The sequence below is a fragment of the Clinocottus analis genome, unplaced genomic scaffold (assembly GCF_023055335.1).
Source record: "Clinocottus analis isolate CAN_PGR_092001 unplaced genomic scaffold, fCliAna1.0.p SCAF_4, whole genome shotgun sequence".
Lineage (NCBI taxonomy): Eukaryota > Metazoa > Chordata > Actinopteri > Perciformes > Cottidae > Clinocottus > Clinocottus analis.
In genome coordinates this window covers 13,940,634-13,961,430 of record NW_027176153.1, presented here as the reverse complement: position 1 = coordinate 13,961,430, position 20,797 = coordinate 13,940,634, and the positions used below count along the sequence as shown (strand labels likewise).

General features: G+C 39.9%; 2 protein-coding genes across 2 annotated transcripts; one reads left to right on the top strand and one right to left on the bottom strand.

Moving 5' to 3' along the window:
- The first annotated feature begins 711 nt into the window (after positions 1–711).
- pigt (phosphatidylinositol glycan anchor biosynthesis, class T) lies at positions 712–6,258 on the top strand. Its single transcript, XM_068598187.1, has 11 exons — positions 712–1,120; positions 1,477–1,654; positions 2,001–2,128; positions 2,527–2,627; positions 2,809–2,983; positions 3,125–3,222; positions 3,571–3,727; positions 4,322–4,522; positions 5,115–5,280; positions 5,483–5,566; positions 5,688–6,258. Exons 1-11 carry the CDS (start codon positions 712–714, stop codon positions 5,935–5,937), a joined length of 1,947 nt encoding a protein of 648 aa, XP_068454288.1. The 3' UTR covers positions 5,938–6,258.
- A 1,309-nt stretch (positions 6,259–7,567) lies between these two features.
- wfdc2 (WAP four-disulfide core domain 2) lies at positions 7,568–9,009 on the bottom strand. Its single transcript, XM_068598186.1, has 3 exons — positions 8,878–9,009; positions 8,422–8,559; positions 7,568–8,341 (listed from the first exon to the last, which is right to left on the bottom strand). The coding sequence occupies exons 1-3, from the start codon at positions 8,978–8,980 to the stop codon at positions 8,208–8,210; spliced, it is 375 nt and encodes a 124-aa protein (XP_068454287.1). The 5' UTR covers positions 8,981–9,009; the 3' UTR covers positions 7,568–8,207.
- Between the last annotated feature and the right edge of the window lie 11,788 nt (positions 9,010–20,797).

Genomic DNA, 20,797 nt, shown 5'->3' with positions numbered 1-20,797 from the left:
GATGACAATCTATGAGCGACAGATCATCCTTTTTTACCCCACCGCCCAACACAACCAACCCGCGTCGTTCATTTAGGGGTTTCGGGTATTTAAGCAGCCGAGTGATCAGTGTGAAATTCAAAATCATTTAAAGGCCATACTCGAGAATATGTCATTGTCTGTTAGTTAGTTAGAATGCACAAATATACATATAATACTGGTCTACTGGTGATGTGCATTTTCTATTCTGGGCACAATTATTTGTTGTAATTTTCGTATCGGTTTAAAATGTTCCTGTATGTCTTTATAAAGCATATATGAATTATATGATTATATACATTCATACATACATACATACATACATACATACATACATACATACATACATACACAGACACACGCACACACACACACACACACACACACACACACACACACACACACACACACACACACACACACACACACACACACACACACACACACAATAAAAACACAAGTAATTATTTTATCTTCCACCTAAAAAAATACTAAAATGTATTACTCTATTAAGAATAAGAGGCGTAAACATGAAACAGATAAAGCTTATATATCAGTATTTACTGCGATATTTCTGCATAAAACAAAGAGGGTTCGCATCAGTAGCCACACGAGCACATATGGAAGCATCCCATTGGCTGGTTCCACTGATGACGCGTCAATACGGAAGTGAATCCCCACTGTAGGAGAAAGATGGCAGCCCACAGGTACAGCCGCTCGGCTCTTGTGCTCATTCTTTGCAGTTTGTGGGTGTTTACTGTCGCAGACAGTGAAGGAACGACACTAAATGGTGACCACCATGCCACGACGGTCGATAACCCACAAACCGGCAGAGAAACAGCGGAAATAGTGGCCGAGCAGCCCGCGGTGGAGGAGGAGATGCGGTGGGAAGCAACCAAGGTTGAAGAGGCGACTCCGGATGAGGCGGTGGCCGACAAACGAGACACCTCTGCAACTGAAACCGTGGTCCCCTCCTCGGCACCGCAGCCCAAAGACGACTTCCAGGAGGAACTGGTCATCAGGCCTCTTCACTCCGGAGACATTTATGCCAGCTTCCAGTTCCGCACCCTGTGGGAGACTGACTTCATGAGAGGAAACAAAGGTGAGCCCACGTCGTCTGTTGACGGTTAATGAGCACATTACTCATTTGTGGTCTGAAATGGACGTGTTTTATGGTGATATGTTACATCTGGAAATAGTTATACCCTCAATTTAAAGGATGATGATTAATTCCGTGTGAATATGTAGGTCGTAACAATATCCGGGGTTTAAAGTGGTTCTTGAACGCACCTGATGAGGACAGTGAAGAGATTAGCTGAAACAGCGTGTTTTCCCGCTTCTTATTGACATTAACATATGTAGTCCCCCCGTTGTTGATGGTTCATTGATGAGAAAGAAGTACTATTCACCCTGCTCACCCAATACATACACTCCATAATGTTATCTTGTGTTTCTCAGTGTCCCACTATAGGCTCTTTCCCAAGTCTCTGGGTCAAGTCATCTCCAAGTTCTCAGTGCGAGAGCTGCACATCTCCTTCACGCAGGGCTACTGGAGGACCATGCAGTGGGGGCAGCCCTTTCTCCCGTCCCCTCCTGGGGCTGAACTGTGGGTCTGGTTCCAAGACTCTGTGACAGAGTAAGTGTGACCCACTTGGTGGCTGTCGAGCTCACAGACGTGATATGCATATCCTGTATATGCAGATTTATAAAATCCTAGTGTAGCCGAGGGTGTATCTTGCAGCAATAATTCACTTTATTAATTTAACAACAACACAATGCTCCATTAGTTTCCTCTCACTATTCACTTGAACCATTCCTCCTCTCCTCTTTCCATTTTTCCCTTCACAATAAAAGCCCCAGAAATGTACACCAGAAAATTGCTTCCTAAAGAGTTGTTTGCATACACAATATAATAGCTTACACTACAATGTGCTTTGTCAGTCATTTCAACCTTTTTGTGACATTTTTCTCCCCTTTTTTAGTGTTGATGGCACGTGGAAGGAGCTGACGAATGTTTTGTCTGGAATCTTCTGCGCTTCACTTAACTTCATTGACTCCACCAACACTGTTCAGCCCAGTGCGTCTTTCAAACCGCTGGGAATAGGCAACGGTACAGAGCGCCTTCTTTATCTCCCATTTGCTTTCTGTCAAGCTTTATAGCGATGAGCCTGAATTTAACCTAATGCTGTGATTGAACACCTTACACCAGTGGTTGTTTTATTTGAACTATTATGAAGGTTAACGTTAATTATGACACCACATCAACATTTAAATATTCAACAGATCTCATTCCATCCACAGAAAATACAAATATTTCTCTCATAATCTGGATTTTGTAGTTGCATATAGGAGGACTGCTTAAGAACACCGTCGTTGTTGTGAAAGCATCCACATCTAAGTTAAAAACATCAACCTTACCACCTTCCAGCATGTTAATATAAATTATTATATAACTTCTGTCCAAGATGCATTACTTATAGACTTATTTTTTTGTGTTTTATCTTGAAGCGACGGACCACCGCTTCCTTCGCTATGCCACCCTCCCACGAGAGATTGTTTGCACTGAGAATTTGACACCCTGGAAGAAACTCTTGCCATGTGGGTCCAAGGTGAGTGTGTTTGTCTCTTTTATTTCTGTCTTTCTGAAGTAAACACCAATGCCATGCGTGCTGCCTTGTATGATGCACATATGGACATCCAGGATGTTATGTCTGGAACATCTCATACGAGGCAGAAATTCAAACTCACATGCACTTCCTTCTTCTGTTCCTTTACGTTGATGTGTTGTAGGCGGGTCTTGCTGTCCTGTTGAAGTCAGAGAAACTCTTCCACAGCAGTTTCCATTCCCAGGCAGTGCACATCAGACCCGTGTGTCAGGACTGGCAGTGCAAAACTACCTCCTGGGAGCTGAGACAGACGCTAAATGTGGTTTTTGACCTGCACACCCCTGGACAGGGCAAACGAGGTAAGCAAAAACACATTCTTTCTGCACTATACCACATTTAAGTGTAGCGTTCCTGAGGTATGTTGTGTTTGGTATTAGAACAAATAAAACAATGACACCCTGCCCCTGGTCTTAGTTGACTTCAGCTGTTTGTTTCCTCAGAGTGGTCTCTTTTTAAGATGTTCTCTCGGACCCTGACGGAAGCTTGTCCGCTGGCCTCCTCCAGTAAAATCTACATCGACATCACCGACGACCCGCAGGTTTGACTCCCACATAATAGGCTATGATCCACTTAATATCTCCATCAATGCAAACGTCACAGAAAAAAATAAATAGGATTAGTTTTACTGATCTGTCAAAGCATTACAAAAGAGATTTAAAGGGTCCCTTTGGAGTATTGCTATGGAGCTGTTTCTTTATAAGCTGGCAAATATATGCTGCAATGCGCTAACAAAGATCTCAAGTAAACATGGAAACATGATTTAAATTACTTTAAAATCGGCTTTGCAAATGTTTAATGACGAAGGAAATGTGTTCAAACTATTTGCTAGAGCTCAACAATATGTATGAGAAGTGCAACGCAGGAGACATTCTGTGTGATTTTGCAGGGTGAGCAGTTTGAGGTGAGCCCAGCCACTCACTTGCTGAGCCAGGCTATGGTGCTGGGGGACAGACGAACCTTCTCCGTCTACGATCTGACCCAACAAATCACCTTTGGCACTGTGCGCTCCCTTAACCTGCTGATCCGCTGGAAATCCAGTGAGGGTGAGTGACAGAGCATGACACACAGCTTTGTGTAAGAGGCTGGATGGACATACAGCAGCATAATTATTCACTGCATCACAAAGTACTATAAAGGAGTTAATACAATATTTTATCTGCATCTGTTTGTCATTTCTCTCTTAGTTACGTCTTGTAAGCACTATTCTCAGTGTTCATTTTGTTTGCATTGCAATTACCATTTTATCGGCAACATGATTTTGGATAAAGTCCCAACAAGCAGCAGCTGACGTGACTAGATTTCAACTTGTGATTGTTTTCAAAAACATTTTAAAAGCAAAAATGAAACAATGCTTGTCTCTGAGATTGTGGCGTTTGGTTTTAAAGCAACTCCTCCTTGTTCCTCTGTGAGTTTGTCAAACATGAGGAGAACTTGTTAAATAACATGTTTTTTACAAAGTCAGATAAACATTAAATCTTGATTTTAAAATGATTTGAAGTCATAAATCATATGCTCTAACTCTGCTCATTTTCAAATTTAAACATCTGTATATTGCTTTCATTCTAATATTTCTTGTCTCTGTTGTTTCCCGCACGGTCGACCATTACATCTCCTTGTCTCATAATTCCCGCCTGCAGGAGACATGCTGCGTCCCCTGCTCCACGCTGAGCGCTATGTGGCGGGTTATGGGCTGCAGACGGGAGAGATTCACACGCTGATGTACAACAACCACCCCTACAGGTCTTTCCCTGTGCTGCTGCTGGACTCTGTGCCTTGGTACCTCCGTCTCTACATCCACACTCTCACTGTCACCAGCAAGGGAAAGGACAACAAGCCCAGTGAGTCACTTTAGAAAGCTGAGAGGGATCTATGTAAACACACAATTGCAATTGGGTTCTGATTGTAATTAACATTTTCAAATGCTGGAACAGTTTGTTTTTAATAGATAAATGAATGCAAGCCACTCACAACTTGTTGCATTTTGAGATTAAAAAGAATTGAGGAATCAGATGAATAAGTCAGTAAATGTACTTTAGTTAACCACTAAAGTTAGTTTTAGATACTACCTTTGCTGTACCTGCATAGAATAATGTAAACAAAAACTTTCAATTCATCCAACATTTATTCACACCAAATGTCTTTTCAAATATCTTGCATGTAAACAAGATATATCTATCTATCTATCTATAGATATACATATATCTATAGATCCATTGATCTTCTTTTTCTTCTTCTTGTCTATATATAGATATATATATACATACATACATATACTTTAACATTAATGTTTCTCCTGGTAAAAAGACGCATCTGCATGAAACAATTTTTCCTCAAATATTAGTTTCAATAATATTCATGGAGTATGCTACAAAGGGCTATGGATAAACATTAGAATAGTGTATCAATGGTCACTTTTTCTTTCTCCGTCAGGCTACATCCACTACCAGCCATCTAAGGACCGCGTGAGGCCCCACCTGCTGGAGATGCTGGTGCAGCTTCCTCCCAACTCGGTCACTGAGGTCACAGTGCAGTTTGAGAGGGCTCTGCTCAAGTGGACTGAATACACGCCCGATCCCAACCACGGCTTCTATGTCGGGTACGCAGCATGTAGAGCTGTTCTCAAAACCGATTTACAGAGGTCGCTGAAAGAAGAAGCAGCAGCAGCAGCAGCAGCAGCAGCAGCAGCAGCAGCAGAAGATGTTGCTTCTTCCGTCACCTTACAAATTGTAGATGTCTGATTTTTGAACGGTGTCCCCGGGGATGGTTTATATTTATTGTTCTGTTTCTGCAACATTCAGGTCTTCAGTAATCAGCTCTCTGGTACCAAGCATTGTCGCCATGGATACAAACAACACTCGGGAACAGCCTCTTTTCAGCAGCTTGTAAGTATACAGTTGTTTGCTTTTCGAGGAAAACGCCTGTTGTTGCTCGTCATTCATGTGTTTGAGTTCCTCTAGAGAAAAGCATTAAAATGGAATGATCAGACGTTTCATCTCCTTCCAGTTTTCCCTGTAAAGAAGAGTCCAGCTACTTTATGCGCGTCTACACGGAGCCGCTGCTGGTCAACCTGCCAACCCCAGACTTCAGCATGCCTTACAATGTCATCTGCCTGACCTGCACTGTGGTGGCTGTGGGCTACGGCTCCCTCTACAACCTACTGACCCGCAGCTTCCAGATAGAAGAGCCCAGCCCCGGATTGGCCAAGCGGATAGCCAACATCATCCGCAGGATGAGGGGCGTGCCGGCGCTCTGAAGCATAGATGCCAACTGGCTCTACTTTTAAAGAGAAACTTTTCCTTCTGGTGAAACCACTGGCCAACATGTGATATTCAGGGAAGAACTGAGTCAAGCACTGGTTTGAATGTTTTTTTAACGGTCAACTCAAAGGTTTTCTTGTCAAATTGGAGAAGAAAAATCATTATTTGGAACATAAATGTATTCAAGGGAATTTCCTGTTAAGGACAAAAAGAAAACAGACATTTCTCTACTTGAAGGGGAAGCAAGAGCTTTGTTATTGTTTTACAAGCAACCAAAGCTGTGCAGTTTGCTGCTATAGCTGAATGGTGTTTTTTTTTTTTTTTGGGGGGGGGGGGGGGGGGGGGTGCGAAGCCATAACTCCATTACGTCATAATGTAGCCACGGTGTCTATGAGACATTTTGTTCCTGTGTGTGTTGTGTGCTAATATGTTTCTACAAATATGAGACTAATGGCCTTACACAACATTACAAAGCCTCGGGGCTCAGATAGAAAAAGCCTTTTGTTCCTTACTGCGTTCCTGACCTGTTGACTGCTATCTCCCTTCTGGGAAGAGATCAAATAAAATAACTATTTAAGTCAGAGTCACTCAGTCCGAATGTTATATTTCCTTGAACTATGACAGTTTTGACCGGGCACCAAAAAAACCTTCTTTTGTCAAACTGGAATTTAACACCGCATCAAAGTCCACTATATGTCCTCTATATTTGATAGTTATCAATCATTGTTTTTATCTGCCATGGTTTATAGTAATATGAGAAAAGAAGAAATGGCCATAAAAATACTAAAGGTACCAACACCATATTCTTTTTAATTTGTTTTGAGAAGTAGCATTGTTCATCCTTTAGGAAATGCACGGCCCTCTTACCAAACGTTTATTTTGCACTTGCTGGTTGTTGGATGCATGCTTGAATGTTATACGATTGTCTGCAGGTCTCTTCATAACGAGTTTGTTGGGTTTTATAACTAATTCAGTCATCCGTTCAATGCAGGTTCAGAGTGTCTTATAGCGAATAGAAGTCTGTCATTGTTGACATTATTTTACTCAACCATTAAATACTAGCCTGCATTTTGTATGTTTACTTTTAAACTTCTTGTGTTTTTCTGCCTAGAAGTTCATTGCGTGTCACTTGCTGGGTAAAGCCTGCAGAATGTGAATATTTGAAAGGTTTGTGTGTGTGTGTGCGCGCGTCTGTGGCATAACTTGTGTTCTTCAAATAAACCCCAACATCTTTCTGTCATTTTTATAAATATCTCTTGCTGTGTAGAAGGTACATCGCTTTTAAACTGCACCAGAGTGGTATTACTTCCCACCGAGTGCCCACATTTTTGTGGAAACAAACTTGGCCCCATTTCTGGCAGACTCGGAGAAAACAAACACAGACGTCTCTGTGTTTGGCCGGTCAGCAAATCTCACCCCTGCATGTCTGGCAACAGCAGGGAACAAAAGAAAAAGCAGCTTTCCACATATTTGTTCATACCGTGTCAGCTGCGAACTGTGTTAACTCATTGTGCAAGAGGCTGTGTATGTGTATAACCAGAGATAATAGGATGCACATCTTCAACGATAAGTGGCCCATCACAGCTCTGTGACACAGCCTTCACTTTATTTAGCTGATATGTTTGGGATTGGCTAGATGAGTACATAAATAATAAAAAAATCAATTTGAGCTGCACTTGAAGTTGTGGTCTAACATTGTTGAAATCTTCGAGCAACAGACGTTCTTGGACACCTCTTAAAATAGTCTTGTTTTCTGCCAGTAAGCATTTTCCATTCTTGGCACATTTCATCACTTGTTTTCTTAGCCAAGCTTTTAGCTAAAAAGCCCATAAAGCGACCTTTTAAATTCAAGTTTTATAAACAGCAAGGTGATAAGACATTTCTAGCCTCTGGAAACTTGTTTATTGGTTGAAATGCAAATTGATCCATACAACCAAATGATATATAAGTAAAGTACATTTTATCTATTTAGAATATAGAAGATACAATATCGATACTCCTACAAGAGCAAGCTTTTCAAAGAGAACTACCAATTATTTCCCTCCTGCAGGTTATTCTATCTGTGTTATTGTTATAGTCGAACACTATTTGTACATACTTTAAGTACACATAAAATGGCAACAATTTAATTTATCCCTCAAAGAGTCCAACTTTGTGCACACTAATGTTCAAATATTCTACCGAAGTGTGCTACCATGGAGTTGTAAAAAAAAAAAAAAGTCAAAATGATACGTTTCTGTTGCAGCCAAGTCACTGTGTGCTCCAATCAGCAGGGCTCACTGCAGGCATGGCCACAGGATGTCTTGCAGCACTTCTGCTCATCTGGACACTGCCCGTCATGATAGCAGAACTCGGCACACATGTGGGTTCCCTGGGGAAAGGCGCAGCGGCCTGGCTTCACTGACAAGATAAAGACAAATGATTGGATCAAACAGACATCACACTTGACAAGTGTTTTGCCACTGTTCATCTTATCTAACCTGTGTAGGGGGCTATGCACTCATGCCCACAGCCATTGTGGCAGCACTTCTCGTCTTTGGGGCAGTCACTGTCCTTGGTGCAAAATTCAGCACACATTCCCAAGCCCCAGAGCCTGCGAGGACACACTCCTGGCTTGGCTGAAGGGAAAAGAGAAGTGAATGCATGCAAAGAGAGCTTTAACAGAAATGTTTAACGCCAGTTCAGTCACTGAGAAGATTCAAAACAATGATTTAACTGCCGTCTGCACGCAACTTTGTGGCTTGTTCAGAAAGCATGAGGGACACATTCAGCTCCACAGTCAAACACAGCATTTGTGGTCAGCAGGACAGTCTGTATCTCATACAGATCCATCTACCATGCCAAAGGAGTCTGCGTAAACACACACACACACGCACTTTCTTTTTCATAAGTATACAATGAACTTGCAGATTATCCATTAAACAAAATAAACGTACCTGTTAAATCACCACCCTTTCCTGTAGCAAAAGCCATGTCAGAGTGCAAACATGCACAGAGTGCTAGAATCAGTGCACAGACTGTCGACCACTGTTGCTCCATGTTAACTTCCTCTTCACAATGTTCTCCTGTTGGGGCATATGTGCCCGTGCACAACCTGCAGGCTGAGGGATCCAGCCACGGTACGCGGGGTCCTAGTGCCTGTAGTGTTTTACATTCCTATCTCTGCCCTTTAGTGGTCCAGTTTTTTGATGAGATTTGACAGCAGACACCCTTCCCGCCCAGTCAGCGACTTCTACTCGAAATAGTTTGGAATTATTGATACATTGTTTTTTACATGTTCTTTCTAGAACTGATGTGTATGTCATAGTTTGTATTTTGTATTTTGGAAAGTTGTCTCTTTTTTTTCGAATTTTCAAATAGCAATCTGTTGTAAAATGGGAAAGAAATGTTATTAAGAATAATTGTGTCATAGAATAGTCTCTGTATGAATTAAATGCTGCTCACACACACACACACACACACACACACACACACACACACACACACACACACACACACATATATATATATATATATATATATATATATATATATATATATATATATATATATATATATATATATATATATATATATATAAACGTTTGACGAAATAATATTTATCTTTAATAAAACAGGATTACAACACTCATATTCTTGAGCATAATGGTAGATTATGTTGAAAATGTAATGAATATTTATTGTGCTTATTTGTTACACGATATCGCAATCAAATATAGGATCCAAATGCCGTCATGAACCTGATGAAGCATCGAGCGCTCCCAGTCTTACCCTGTGTCGCCATCTATTGGCATAATCAAGAGTTACATGAAAGCTGTTAACTTCAAATTTACTAACATCGTTTACCCTTGCGGTCAATTTGACCCCAGCCATTTAAACCTCAAGAAAAGTATTATAATTAATATTGTTTCTCAAGTTTAAGTGTCAGGTACTTTGTGTTTGTTTTTTGACTACCTAAATAGCCCTTAAAAAAAAAAAAAAAAACATTCACCTCCCCTGATACATCCAGAATACCTGTTCGCCATCACCATAAAATCTCACTGATTGACCCAAAATTGGAAAGAGTTATATTTTTCACACACACGCACATACAGACACACACAGCTGTGTAAGCTTGGCCATAGGAAGACCCAAACACCTAGGGTGTACAGTGATTTATGTTCTTCACATAAAATGAGCTAAGGCTAATGAGTCTACAAAAATAATGAATGGTATCATTTTTCTTTTGATAAAATATTAAACGGATCCAACAGACCCGAACACCACACACAGGTTAGGTAAGGTTAGGGCCCCTAAAACAATATCATCCAAAACAACCAAAACCAATGTGTGTAAAAAGTTGATATTTTGTACATGGTTTACACAGTAAAAAAAAAAAGTCTGGGGTCAAATTGACCCCGAAGGCAGCAGAAGTTTGTTTAATTATGTTCTCGCTAACACTTACAAAAACACACTGTTAGTGGCTTAATTATGTTCTTTTTACGAACCACCATAAATAGCAAAGACAATCAACTCACATTGTATCTGCATCCCACTGTGAACTACTCATGCTGAAGGTGAATGTGCAATTAAGCTCTTTCCACATGTATTAAAAATATGTTGGTCATTTTAAAGAGAGGGAGATGATTACATAATCATAAAATGAGTTATTTGGGCTGAAATACAAATTAAAGGGAACAGACCGTTTCATTCTAAAACTTATTGTCTTTCTTTCTTTCTTGGAAGTGAAGTTGTGGACCAACATTGTTGAAATCTTCGAGCAACAGACATTCCTGGACACCTTGTGAAATAGTCTTGTTTTCTGCCAGTAAGCATTTTCCATTCTTGGCACATTTCATCTCTTGTTTTCTTAGCCAAGTTCTCACCTAAAAAGCCCATAAAAGCGATGTGTAAAATTCAAGTTATATAAACAGCACGGTGATAAGACATTTATAGCTTATGTTTACATGTTCATTAGTTGAAATGCAAATTGATCCATACAACCAAATGATACATAAGTAAAGTACATTTTCATCCATTTAGATTAGAATATACTAGAAGGTACAATATCAGTACTCCTCCAGAACCAAATGTTATTGGCATCAAAGTAAGATCAATCGAGTTGTTAACTAATCAAGAAAAACATGAAACACTGCAGATTATTCTATAGGTGTTTCTATAGTCTTTTTTAAAAAAAAATAGATTTTTGTACATACTTTAGGTCTAGGCACATAAAATGGTATCTTAATAACACTAAAATTTCTCCCACAAAGAATCCAACATTGTGCAAACCAGTTCTCAAATATTGTACCAAAGTGTGCTACCATGGAGTTGAAAATTGTAAAAAGTGAACATGATACATTTATGTTGTAGCTAAGTCTCTATGACGTCCATTCATTGGGGATACATGCAGGAACTGCCGCATGCCCTGCAGCACTTTTTGCCTTCTAAACAGTCCTCATACAACATACATGGGCCATGATAGTGATAATAAGATACAGTTACTTTAAGTTCCTTCCTGCAACAATCTGCACCTTTGCATGTTTTAATTTCAAAATATCTGGCTATATATGTACATGAACCAATCTTCTGATTCAGACTCAATTTACAGTGCCATGTCATGGTGTACCAGCAATATGTCATCACAACTTTTGTGGGTCAAGCCCACAGGGTAAATCTGGGAAACAGATTCAGTATTAGTGAGAGTAAGCCTACTTGAATTGTATGCAGCCAAAAGGCTTTGTGCATTTTTTTTAAAGTAGTTTTTGAAACTGTTTAGTTGATGTTGGCCGTGTGGAGCATTATTTTAATTTTTTAGAGACAAAGTTGCTGGTGTGCTTATGTCAACAGGAGAGCAGGCTAACGCAGCCGTTCTGAAACATGGTTCATATACTTCCTGTAGTGCAGCCGTTGTGATATGTATGACACTCTGAATGCTACTGAATGATGATATGTATTTTAATATTCTGACTCTATTCATTGTTTTTGCATGCATTGTAAATCAACAATATTGTATAACATTGTATACTATACTATACTATCTTATTTCTGCTTTTAGGTTTGTTTTGTAACATCTGCCTCTCGGGACTATACAGATGTAAAATAGCATATTGGATAACTATACACTTTCAAAACCTTAAAGAGATGTTTTTATTAATGTGGACTGTCCCCTTATACAATAAACAATTAAGAAACTTCACTGGCCGAATGTCGAGTATTGGTAACTTACAACTCGGGCTGATAGTGATTGGCACATGAATTTCACATTGAAGCGTTGAAATTAAGGATGGTGTCATTTTGGTTTGTGATTATTGTGAGCATTATTGAACATTGTCATTACCAAAAAGGTTATACCTTAATTAATCATTGATATGATGTTCCACCCCAGCCAGCAGACAAGGTGACCCAAATCAAACACACCCAAAACATTTCACCTTATGTTTCACCTCCCAAAAAGGCTGTGGTTAAGGCGTAGTATACTTTCTTAGAGTACACCTGTACTTTAGGGGTGTGGCTTGCAGCATTCTGCATTTTCTGATATTGGGTAATCGCAATAAACAGGGTGTTTCTCTGTGTTGTTATTTCGATGGTTTAATTTTGCTGTTGATTCTTAATTGTCATGGTATTTAATGATTGTGGCTTGTTAATACTTGTTGCACCTGCCGTGATGTCCAATGCTCTTTGTTGTTGGTCAATAATCAACAACTCAATTGTTGAGTTATGTCCTATTTGCTGGTCAAGTAATTGATAATCAGTTGTGTTCACATGCTACAAGCTGTGAATAGTAATATATAATTGGTATAACATGGGCACAACGGGCTGTGTGGTGTGATGTGTTCATGTTGTATTGTACTTTTTTTTGACTGAAGATGTTATTCATATTGCATCATATCATGTATTTTTTCTTTATCCATATTGTCTATTATAACAAGTGGTCAACAAAGTGCAGTGTCATTTATAACCTCTAGGTGGCTGTCTCCACTTTAAGATCTCATCAGCCTTTGCCTGTTTTTTAATCTTCCACCAATCTCTCGGCGACATTATCACTGAAGTCAAATATGTTATATAATGAAACCTGATTGCAGTCATTTAACAATATAAACGGTTCATTATAATTTGGATTAGATATATGTTTAGGTTGAAATGATAACATTAAATCAGATATTTTGTCACAGTCTCTCAGATGTTGCAATATAGTGTAACTATGAAAATGAATGCTGTCTAGTTTTGATTTGATTGACAGGTATCCGCTAAACCCTGAAACAGGGAGAATCCAGAGGCTTATTATGGTGCAGTGAGCAGTAGCTTTACTCCCAGGAGTGGAGAGGCCAATACGATTTACATGTTCAACCGCAATACTTGAAGCAAGTCCAGTAGCCAATGGGATCTTAGCTGCTAGCTTTTCAAGATTAAATAGTGGTTGTTATTCTCATTTACTTTCACAAGTCAGATTAATATATACTTTCCCCCCTCTTGTCCTTGGCAATTCAATCATGGAATAATGCGGCTGGAAACCTTTCCTCTATGTATTCATGTAACAAGGCTTGGCTAGTTGTTGTTATTACATGTCCTTGAAATGATGTAGATGCTATCAGTTTCACTGCCGGCTGTGATGCTGAACATGTGAATGAGGAGGAGAAAAAAAGTGGTTGTTTGACTGTAGGTGAAAGTTGGAGCAGGTATGGTGATGACTGGACTTGTGGGAAATCTGCCCTTTTTATGGCCTCCTGGTGCCTTTTTCTACTGTCACCAAAGATGGAAGATGGCGATGAACAGTGGCAAATGGATATGCTTGCATAATGGAAACAAGGAAAGGGAAATATGGCTGACAAGAGGTAAAATGAAGATGTGTCAGCAAGTATAATAGTTCTCTGCTTTTTTTTCCCTAGCATACCTCTTGTGTGACATATTAAAGATCGAACAGCAAATATTAAAACAAATTATTCGTTTGAGTTTATGGTAAAATGGCTGCACATATTTTAGATATGTTAAATGTATGCAAAACATCCATTGGATATAGTGTTTTGAAAACACAGTTTGTGTATGTTTCTTGTGCAGTTAGAGCAGAAATCTTTTGTGCCAAAGTCATGTGACAAACATGATAAATGGGCATAATTCCCCACCTCGTGCTCATATTGTTTCCAGACTGACCCAAAACAAGTCTGAACGACACCTCTTGACCCCTAAGGCACCTTCCTCTGAGCACCCAGTCAATCATGTATTACATTGTGCATTAACCTGCCATTGACCTCTGTATGCTAAACCCAATTGCCATATTATCTCCATCGTAATGTTCTACTCTTAGTTATCTTCCCAGGACTGAATCAGATTTTGTGTTCCAGTTTACCCTCAGGCTTTAAAAATGTCTCAAATGATTGCTTTAGGTATGGAGAAGTGTGAGGGTGTCAATCTAAATCGCCAACACTTTGAAGGTAGAAGCTGCATTAGTAACGAAGGGGAGACCTATATTTTATATTATATTTTTTTATAATTATATTTTATTCTGCTGAGAGGAGAGTTTCAGATTGGGGTGTAAAACAGAGTCCTTTCTTTTTCTCCAAAAGAAATAACTAATATTTGAAAAAAAAAGTAGCCTGAAAAGCCCCATCTGACACCTGACACTTGTAATGTCTCTAATTATAACTAACTGGCTTGAGCAATTATTGCTTTTGTTATTACAACAAATACGCTTGACTCATGCTGCCACAAATGTGTCTACTTATCCTCCTAATACCCAGAATAATGATAATCCCATGAAAATGTTTTGAAGTCAAAATAATGCTAATGACTCTAATGATGAAGCATGCTCAGAAATCCCTCCCCGTCATCCCATTGTCTCCCGTGGTGGAGGAGCTGGCCCCCACGGCCCCATGGGAAATCTGTAATGTATTCAGCCAGGCCTTGGGAGTAAAATGAAAACAAATGTGGTGTAATAAAGGAGAGAAGATGAAGCGATTCTGTGATGATGCTCTCCACCAGCCTTATAAATCAAAATAAAAGTGGAGCAGGTCATGTGTGCCTCCGCCCTCACTGGAAATACATGCACAGACACAAACACACAGAATATATGTGTGTGTGTGTGTCTGTATATATGTAAGTGTATAGTGTGTCTAAATAAATACAATGTGTATAATGAATGATTGTTTCATCTCGGCCAGCCATTCCTTTTTGTAGATTTGTCATTTCTTTACTTTAGGCAGAATGCAACACAAGTGTGTGTGTTTTTTTTTTGTCTCTATCCAGGAGTAGTTATGATAACATGTGTAATTGATACCTTGGACTTTATACATGCTAGTATCCTGACTTACACATACTAGCATCCTGTTTGTCTGTTTTTGCAGCTCAGGGAAAAACATTTTGACTTGTCTTTTTCCTTCCACATCCTATAAAAATAAGTTATGTCGTCCTGTGATCCATAATCACGGTTGTATGTCTATGGCTTACAACAAGGTAAATCAAGAGCTTTTTGTGTGTGCCTTTAGATGTGTGAAGAGGTAAAGTCATGTATCCATTCACAAGAAAATGCAAAGAAGAAAACAAGAAATTGCATGTGACTTTGTGGACGTTAAAGTATTTTTCTCTCCTGCCCTTTAAATCGTCTCATGATTTATCTGGCGAGTCTCCGACCCGTTTGGAAACCACCGTTACTGTAATTAAACGCGGCTGAAGCTGATGCCAGGTGCAGTACTGTCGTCCACCTGTAGGGGCTGCTGTGGTGTCAGTATACTTGCTGTATGAAGCCAATGGTCCCAAACCGAGAGACTGCAGGCTTGCTGATGATGCAGGCAGTGGCAGCGCTCATTATACAAAAAAATCCCCCCAAAATTAAAATGGGCAAAAAAAATCTCACAAACAGCTGGTTATCTTGGCCCAGTTTTGAAGCAAGCAACTGAAGACTCAGAAATTTATTGACGGGGTAATGGGGTTGATTTGAAAATTGTCGCACTCAGACCCGTGGTGTGTTCGTTTTAAGGTCAATAACAAGAGGTGAGTTGTTCCCCCTCTCTTGCATACTTATGCATTGTGAAGAACACTAGAATCTTTTTCGGTCCCAGCGAAACTTTGAAGATGGATTTGAGACTTTCTCTGACAAGGTGGCTGCTTATTACACCGATAAAGAATAGTAAACAGAGAGTACAATAAATAATTGATGCCTAATAAGTTGAGGGAGAGCGCGCCAGGGCTCCTTTTTTTCATTTTCGGGCCAAGAATAGAGAAAGCCTCCTGAGTTGTTTATTTCCTCCTTTCGTTCTTTCTTTTCATGTCCTTCTCATTTTACGAGCCATGAGTCAACACAGCACACGTAAATGATATTTTGACACAGAGAGCTATGAATAATGCATTTGAATTTACTTTTATGCTGGAGTTAGACCCCTCTCAGCACCCTTTCGCACCCCCCCCCCCCCATCTCTCCTTATTCTCCTCTTGGTTCCCCTCTTTTTCCCCACCTCTCAGTCCCTACCCCCTTTTCCTCTTCACCCCACTACCTTTACCCCACCCTCCTCCTTTCCTTCCTCTTCCTTATTTCACTATTCATCCTCATCAGAGCTCAACTTCATTTCTCCTTCCGTGCCCCCTCCCTCCTTTTCTCCTCTTCCTCCTGCCCTCTCCTCCTTCTACACCTCCTTCAGACTGCAGAGAGGAAGCGGTACACAAGACTCCAGCTTTCAGAACTGAAGATCTACTGTACTAGTGTTTATTATCCGTGTCTTGCTCAGGTGGCAGCTCACCGGCAGATTTTTTATAATCATATAAGATATAATGGGACTGACACAGACAAGACATTTTTGCAAAAAAAGGGAAAAATAGGTGACAAAAAGGAATGTAAATGAGTACAAGAAGTTGAGAGTGACATTTTTTATTTTTAAAATGAATGAACCATTTAAAAAGAAGGGAAGCCTTTTGCATATACCACCACGTAATAAAGGCCTCTTGGGTCAGTGAGGCCCTGATGAAGCTAACGGCGCGTATTGATTCACTGTCTAAATTAATCATTAATAACGTGATCTGTTCCGATAAAGTCATCAGCAGCCGGCACACTGCATGATCAGCAGCAATTATTCTTCCCTGCCATGTTGCTGATGTTTGGCCCAGGGCCCACAAACCACAAGCCAGACACAGCTGTGTTTCTAAAGTAAATTAAAAACATTTATTCTGCTGCTTAATAGCTTGCTTAAAGTCATGTGACAAACGGAGGAAGTAAAGACGGAAAACAAAGTTCAGGGTTCTCTGACCATCTGGACGTCATCATGTCTTTACTGTTTGTGCTCCTCCACGTCATCATGTTCATCATCTTCAGGCCAGTGTTTTTGGCATTGTTTGTGTAGAAGGTCCTTGGAAAAATTTTGAATACCTTTTTTTGTGTTCTTTTTTTTCACTCTCTGGAGGTTTTCTACAGCCAAACATTTAGTTATCATTCCACTGACGGTATTAACCAGCCACCAGCCGCCGTTTTGCTTTGTTTCTTTTTCTCTGTTAACCTACGAGACGAGATTGTATCTTTGTACTTTTATTTCCCTCCCCACTCCTCCAAGTACCTGCAGTACCGTTTTTTTCTTTCCTTTCTTTCTGTTTTGGCAGGATGTTCACCAGGTCCCGGGACACTTGCTCTAATGTCATTGATGGATAGTTTATTTTCGCACCGTAAAAATGAAAATCATCAAAGCAATCCATCACCACTATGCATAGCCATACTGTACATGGCTGGAAAAAATACTTTCAACAGCGATAATTTTTGTAGGCTACGGACATAACACCAAAATAATGTTTCACAGCAATCAGCATATCATGTTATATTAGGCTAATTACTCAAAACTCCGGTTTCGTCCAATTTTCAGGACAAACGAGACGGGAATTTGGGACAACTGCTTGTAATTCCTGTCCCTCATGAACAATAGCTTAATTTAATATAAATAATGCTGTCATTGCACCCTATTCACTTCTCATCATCTGTCACTGCATTTTGTACTTTCGTCATTTTCTTGTTTAACAATATTGCATCTTTGCTGTTTCCTGTTTGCTTTTAACTTTAAACTGAACTATCTTTTTAGCCAGGATTCAGATGTCTGACAACATCAACACTGCAAACTCCCCGAAGCAAATATAACCTTATCATACAAGGGGCCTGTGGCTGCATGTACATCAATGTGGAAGTCATACATTAAAAAGTTTGGGAACCCCTGATCCAGACCGTAATCCAGATTGTGATAGCTGTTGCTGGTTGTGGCCTGTAATCTATTTACTTTATTCTTGTGAGAAATACAGTCCTCATCACTCTGGTGTGAAATCCCTCTGCTGAGAAGTGGCTTCTAGGGAAGCAGGGGTGAATAATCTGCATCATCCTCATCGTCCACAGAGTGGTTCTTCATTCATAATTTACAACCACCCCATTACATCTGATGAAAGCCACTGACCTGAAAATACGGAGGGAATGAGCTCCCTCAAGTATGGCGTTAACTTTGTCTCTGTCCAACCCGTTCATGTTGCCAGCAAACATCAATATGAGGCCAATGTCAGCACTGGGATCTGATGTCGTTTCTGTTCGTCCACATGGGAATATGACACCCACCGTTTCTACATGGATATCTTATGTTCAAAAGTAGCACTGCAACATCACCTTAAATACAATATATAACATTTAAAGTGAGGGATCTGTGGAGTGTAATTGGATGTTTTACAGCAAAATGAACAATATTTTCCTCTGAGATGTGATCAAATGTTTTAATAATCCAACAAATGTAGACTAAGGACCACATGCCGGGCTGTTTTATTGGTGAGAGAACATCAAAGACTGCTTTCCATTCAAATAGTGCTTTTTTAATGTCAGCATGCATCATATACAGTACAGTATGCATGTGTCCATGCAGTATTGGAGAGTCAAATGTATTAAATGCATTTCTCTGAGGCATTGACCACGCTGTGACCCAGAAACTTGCATTTTCCCAGTGGTATATGAAAAGTGCACTATGCAGTTATACTTATTTAAATTGGTGTGTGTGTGTGTGTGTGTGTGTGTGTGTGTGTGTGTGTGTGTGTGTGTGTGTGTGTGTGTGTGTGTGTGTGTGTGTGTGTGTGTGTGTAAGACTAAGCACACATTAATGGTATTTCTTGTGGCCATATATTGTCCTGAGTTTACACCTCTTTTACTAGACATCCTTTTGTTCTCCTGATTTGATTGTTATGAACAATGGAAAAAGCTTAGCCCACAATAGCAAGTAAACACTTAATTAGTGCATCATTGTCTTCCGAAAATACACTCTCTTCTATTGAAAACACAAGAAAAAGCTTTATTTAAATGAGTAATTTAAAACTTTAAGGGATTTCTTTTTAGCTGGGATCTGCTAAAATAATGTTATATAAGCAGGTTTTCAACCAACACAACTTTGGTGCGCTCCCTTTTCTTTCTTGTAAAACATGACCAGTTTTCACATAAAATATATAGGCTGTTTAATCGCAGCTCAATGCATTAGTCACCGTGTTGCCCTGAGGCAAGGACTGTTTTCACAGCACATCATTTGCTGTGATATCTAAAGCTACCATATCCCTTTAAGCTAGTTGCACCAAGTGTAGTTATTTTTCTTCTTCTTGTCAGACTTTCTAGTTTCTCCTACAAAGTTATTCATATCAAGCTTTTTAGAGATAAGCCAGTGTCTGAGAACAGTTTAAGAATTTACATCCCCGGAAAGATAGAGTTAAAAAGTTAACAAAAAAGAAATGCAGGCTCCAACCTTGTCAACACCGTACCCATCCTGCATCAGAATGGAAATCAGTTTCTATTGAGAACCTCAGTTTGACTTCAACATGAGTCATCGAGGATTATGAGTCATATTCTACCTCAATACAACAAGAGCCCCGGCTTTACCACATACCTATAGACAGCCACCCTTTTCACAGACTGAAGATACCACCTCAGCATGCTCGCATCTGTCGAATGCTCTAAAAGTGGGACGATGGCTTTTTCTGTAATGCAGCCCAAATGTTAAACAGATGTGACGAGATCAAGTTTAAACTGACTTTAGAGGGTAAATAATTTCCACTGCGGTGTGGAAATGGTGACTGATCGAAAAAACATTTGACCTTTCAAACTTTGCATTGCCGTAAGAAAAATCATTTTGTATTCTATGTACTGCATTTAAAGCAACAACCGTTGGTCTGGCTTCAAGATAGATTGAGCTACAAAACCTTATTGTGGAAACCGGATTCAGATCAGATAGATGGATGGATAGCACAAATACATTTCCTTCAGATAAAAAGCGCTGCAGCTTCAGTGACGACGCCAATTAAAAAAGTGGAGCGGAAATCCAAAACAAATGCAACGGAAATGTTCAAGTGTTTATTTATTTTTAATATTATAAAAGACTGAGGGGGAATCGAAGAGTGGGTGCTGTGCTTCTGCGACGATGCTGTTGTTTGGGGTGGTGTTATCAGCTTTAACCGCCGTATGAAAGCAGTGCAGAGCCAACCAGTGAGGCTCGCTGATGTGCACTAACATGCACTAAAAGCAAGCCCAGCTATGTCAACAAATCAAGGAGAAGTTCAGATAACAACATACACACACACAGGGAGGTGACTTCTTTCTCTGCTCAGGTAGAAACTAGTCCACTATATTCTTATAATGATTATACATACTATATTGTTAATTGTAGTTAGTTATACCTGTTCCTTTCTTTCACTTTTCTTAATGCTTAAAAACCAAACAAGCTCTTTCATCTGGTCTCTCTCTCTCTCTCTCTCTCTCTCTCTCTCTCTCTCTCTCTCTCTCTCTCTCTCTCTCTCTCTCTCTCTCTCTCTCTCTCTCTCTGGTCAAAAATCAAGCCGTTCCTCTCCTCACTCCCCCTAGAGCCCTGGATAACTTCTGCTGTGTTAACTGGATGTGCA

What these genes read in the sequence shown, in the direction of transcription:
- pigt (XM_068598187.1), top strand. Translation starts at nt 712, where the DNA reads ATGGCAGCCCACAGGTACAGCCGCTCGGCTCTTGTGCTCATTCTTTGC. An exon ending in CTTCATGAGAGGAAACAAAG is followed by an intron (nt 1,121 to 1,476) that starts GTGAGCCCACGT and finishes TGTGTTTCTCAG; the next exon opens with TGTCCCACTATAGGCTCTTT. An exon ending in AACCACGGCTTCTATGTCGG is followed by an intron (nt 5,281 to 5,482) that starts GTACGCAGCATG and finishes TGCAACATTCAG; the next exon opens with GTCTTCAGTAATCAGCTCTC.
- wfdc2 (XM_068598186.1), bottom strand. Translation starts at nt 8,980, where the DNA reads ATGGAGCAACAGTGGTCGACAGTCTGTGCACTGATTCTAGCACTCTGT. An exon ending in AAAGGGTGGTGATTTAACAG is followed by an intron (nt 8,560 to 8,877) that starts GTACGTTTATTT and finishes TTTTCCCTTCAG; the next exon opens with CCAAGCCAGGAGTGTGTCCT. An exon ending in GTGCATAGCCCCCTACACAG is followed by an intron (nt 8,342 to 8,421) that starts GTTAGATAAGAT and finishes TTATCTTGTCAG; the next exon opens with TGAAGCCAGGCCGCTGCGCC.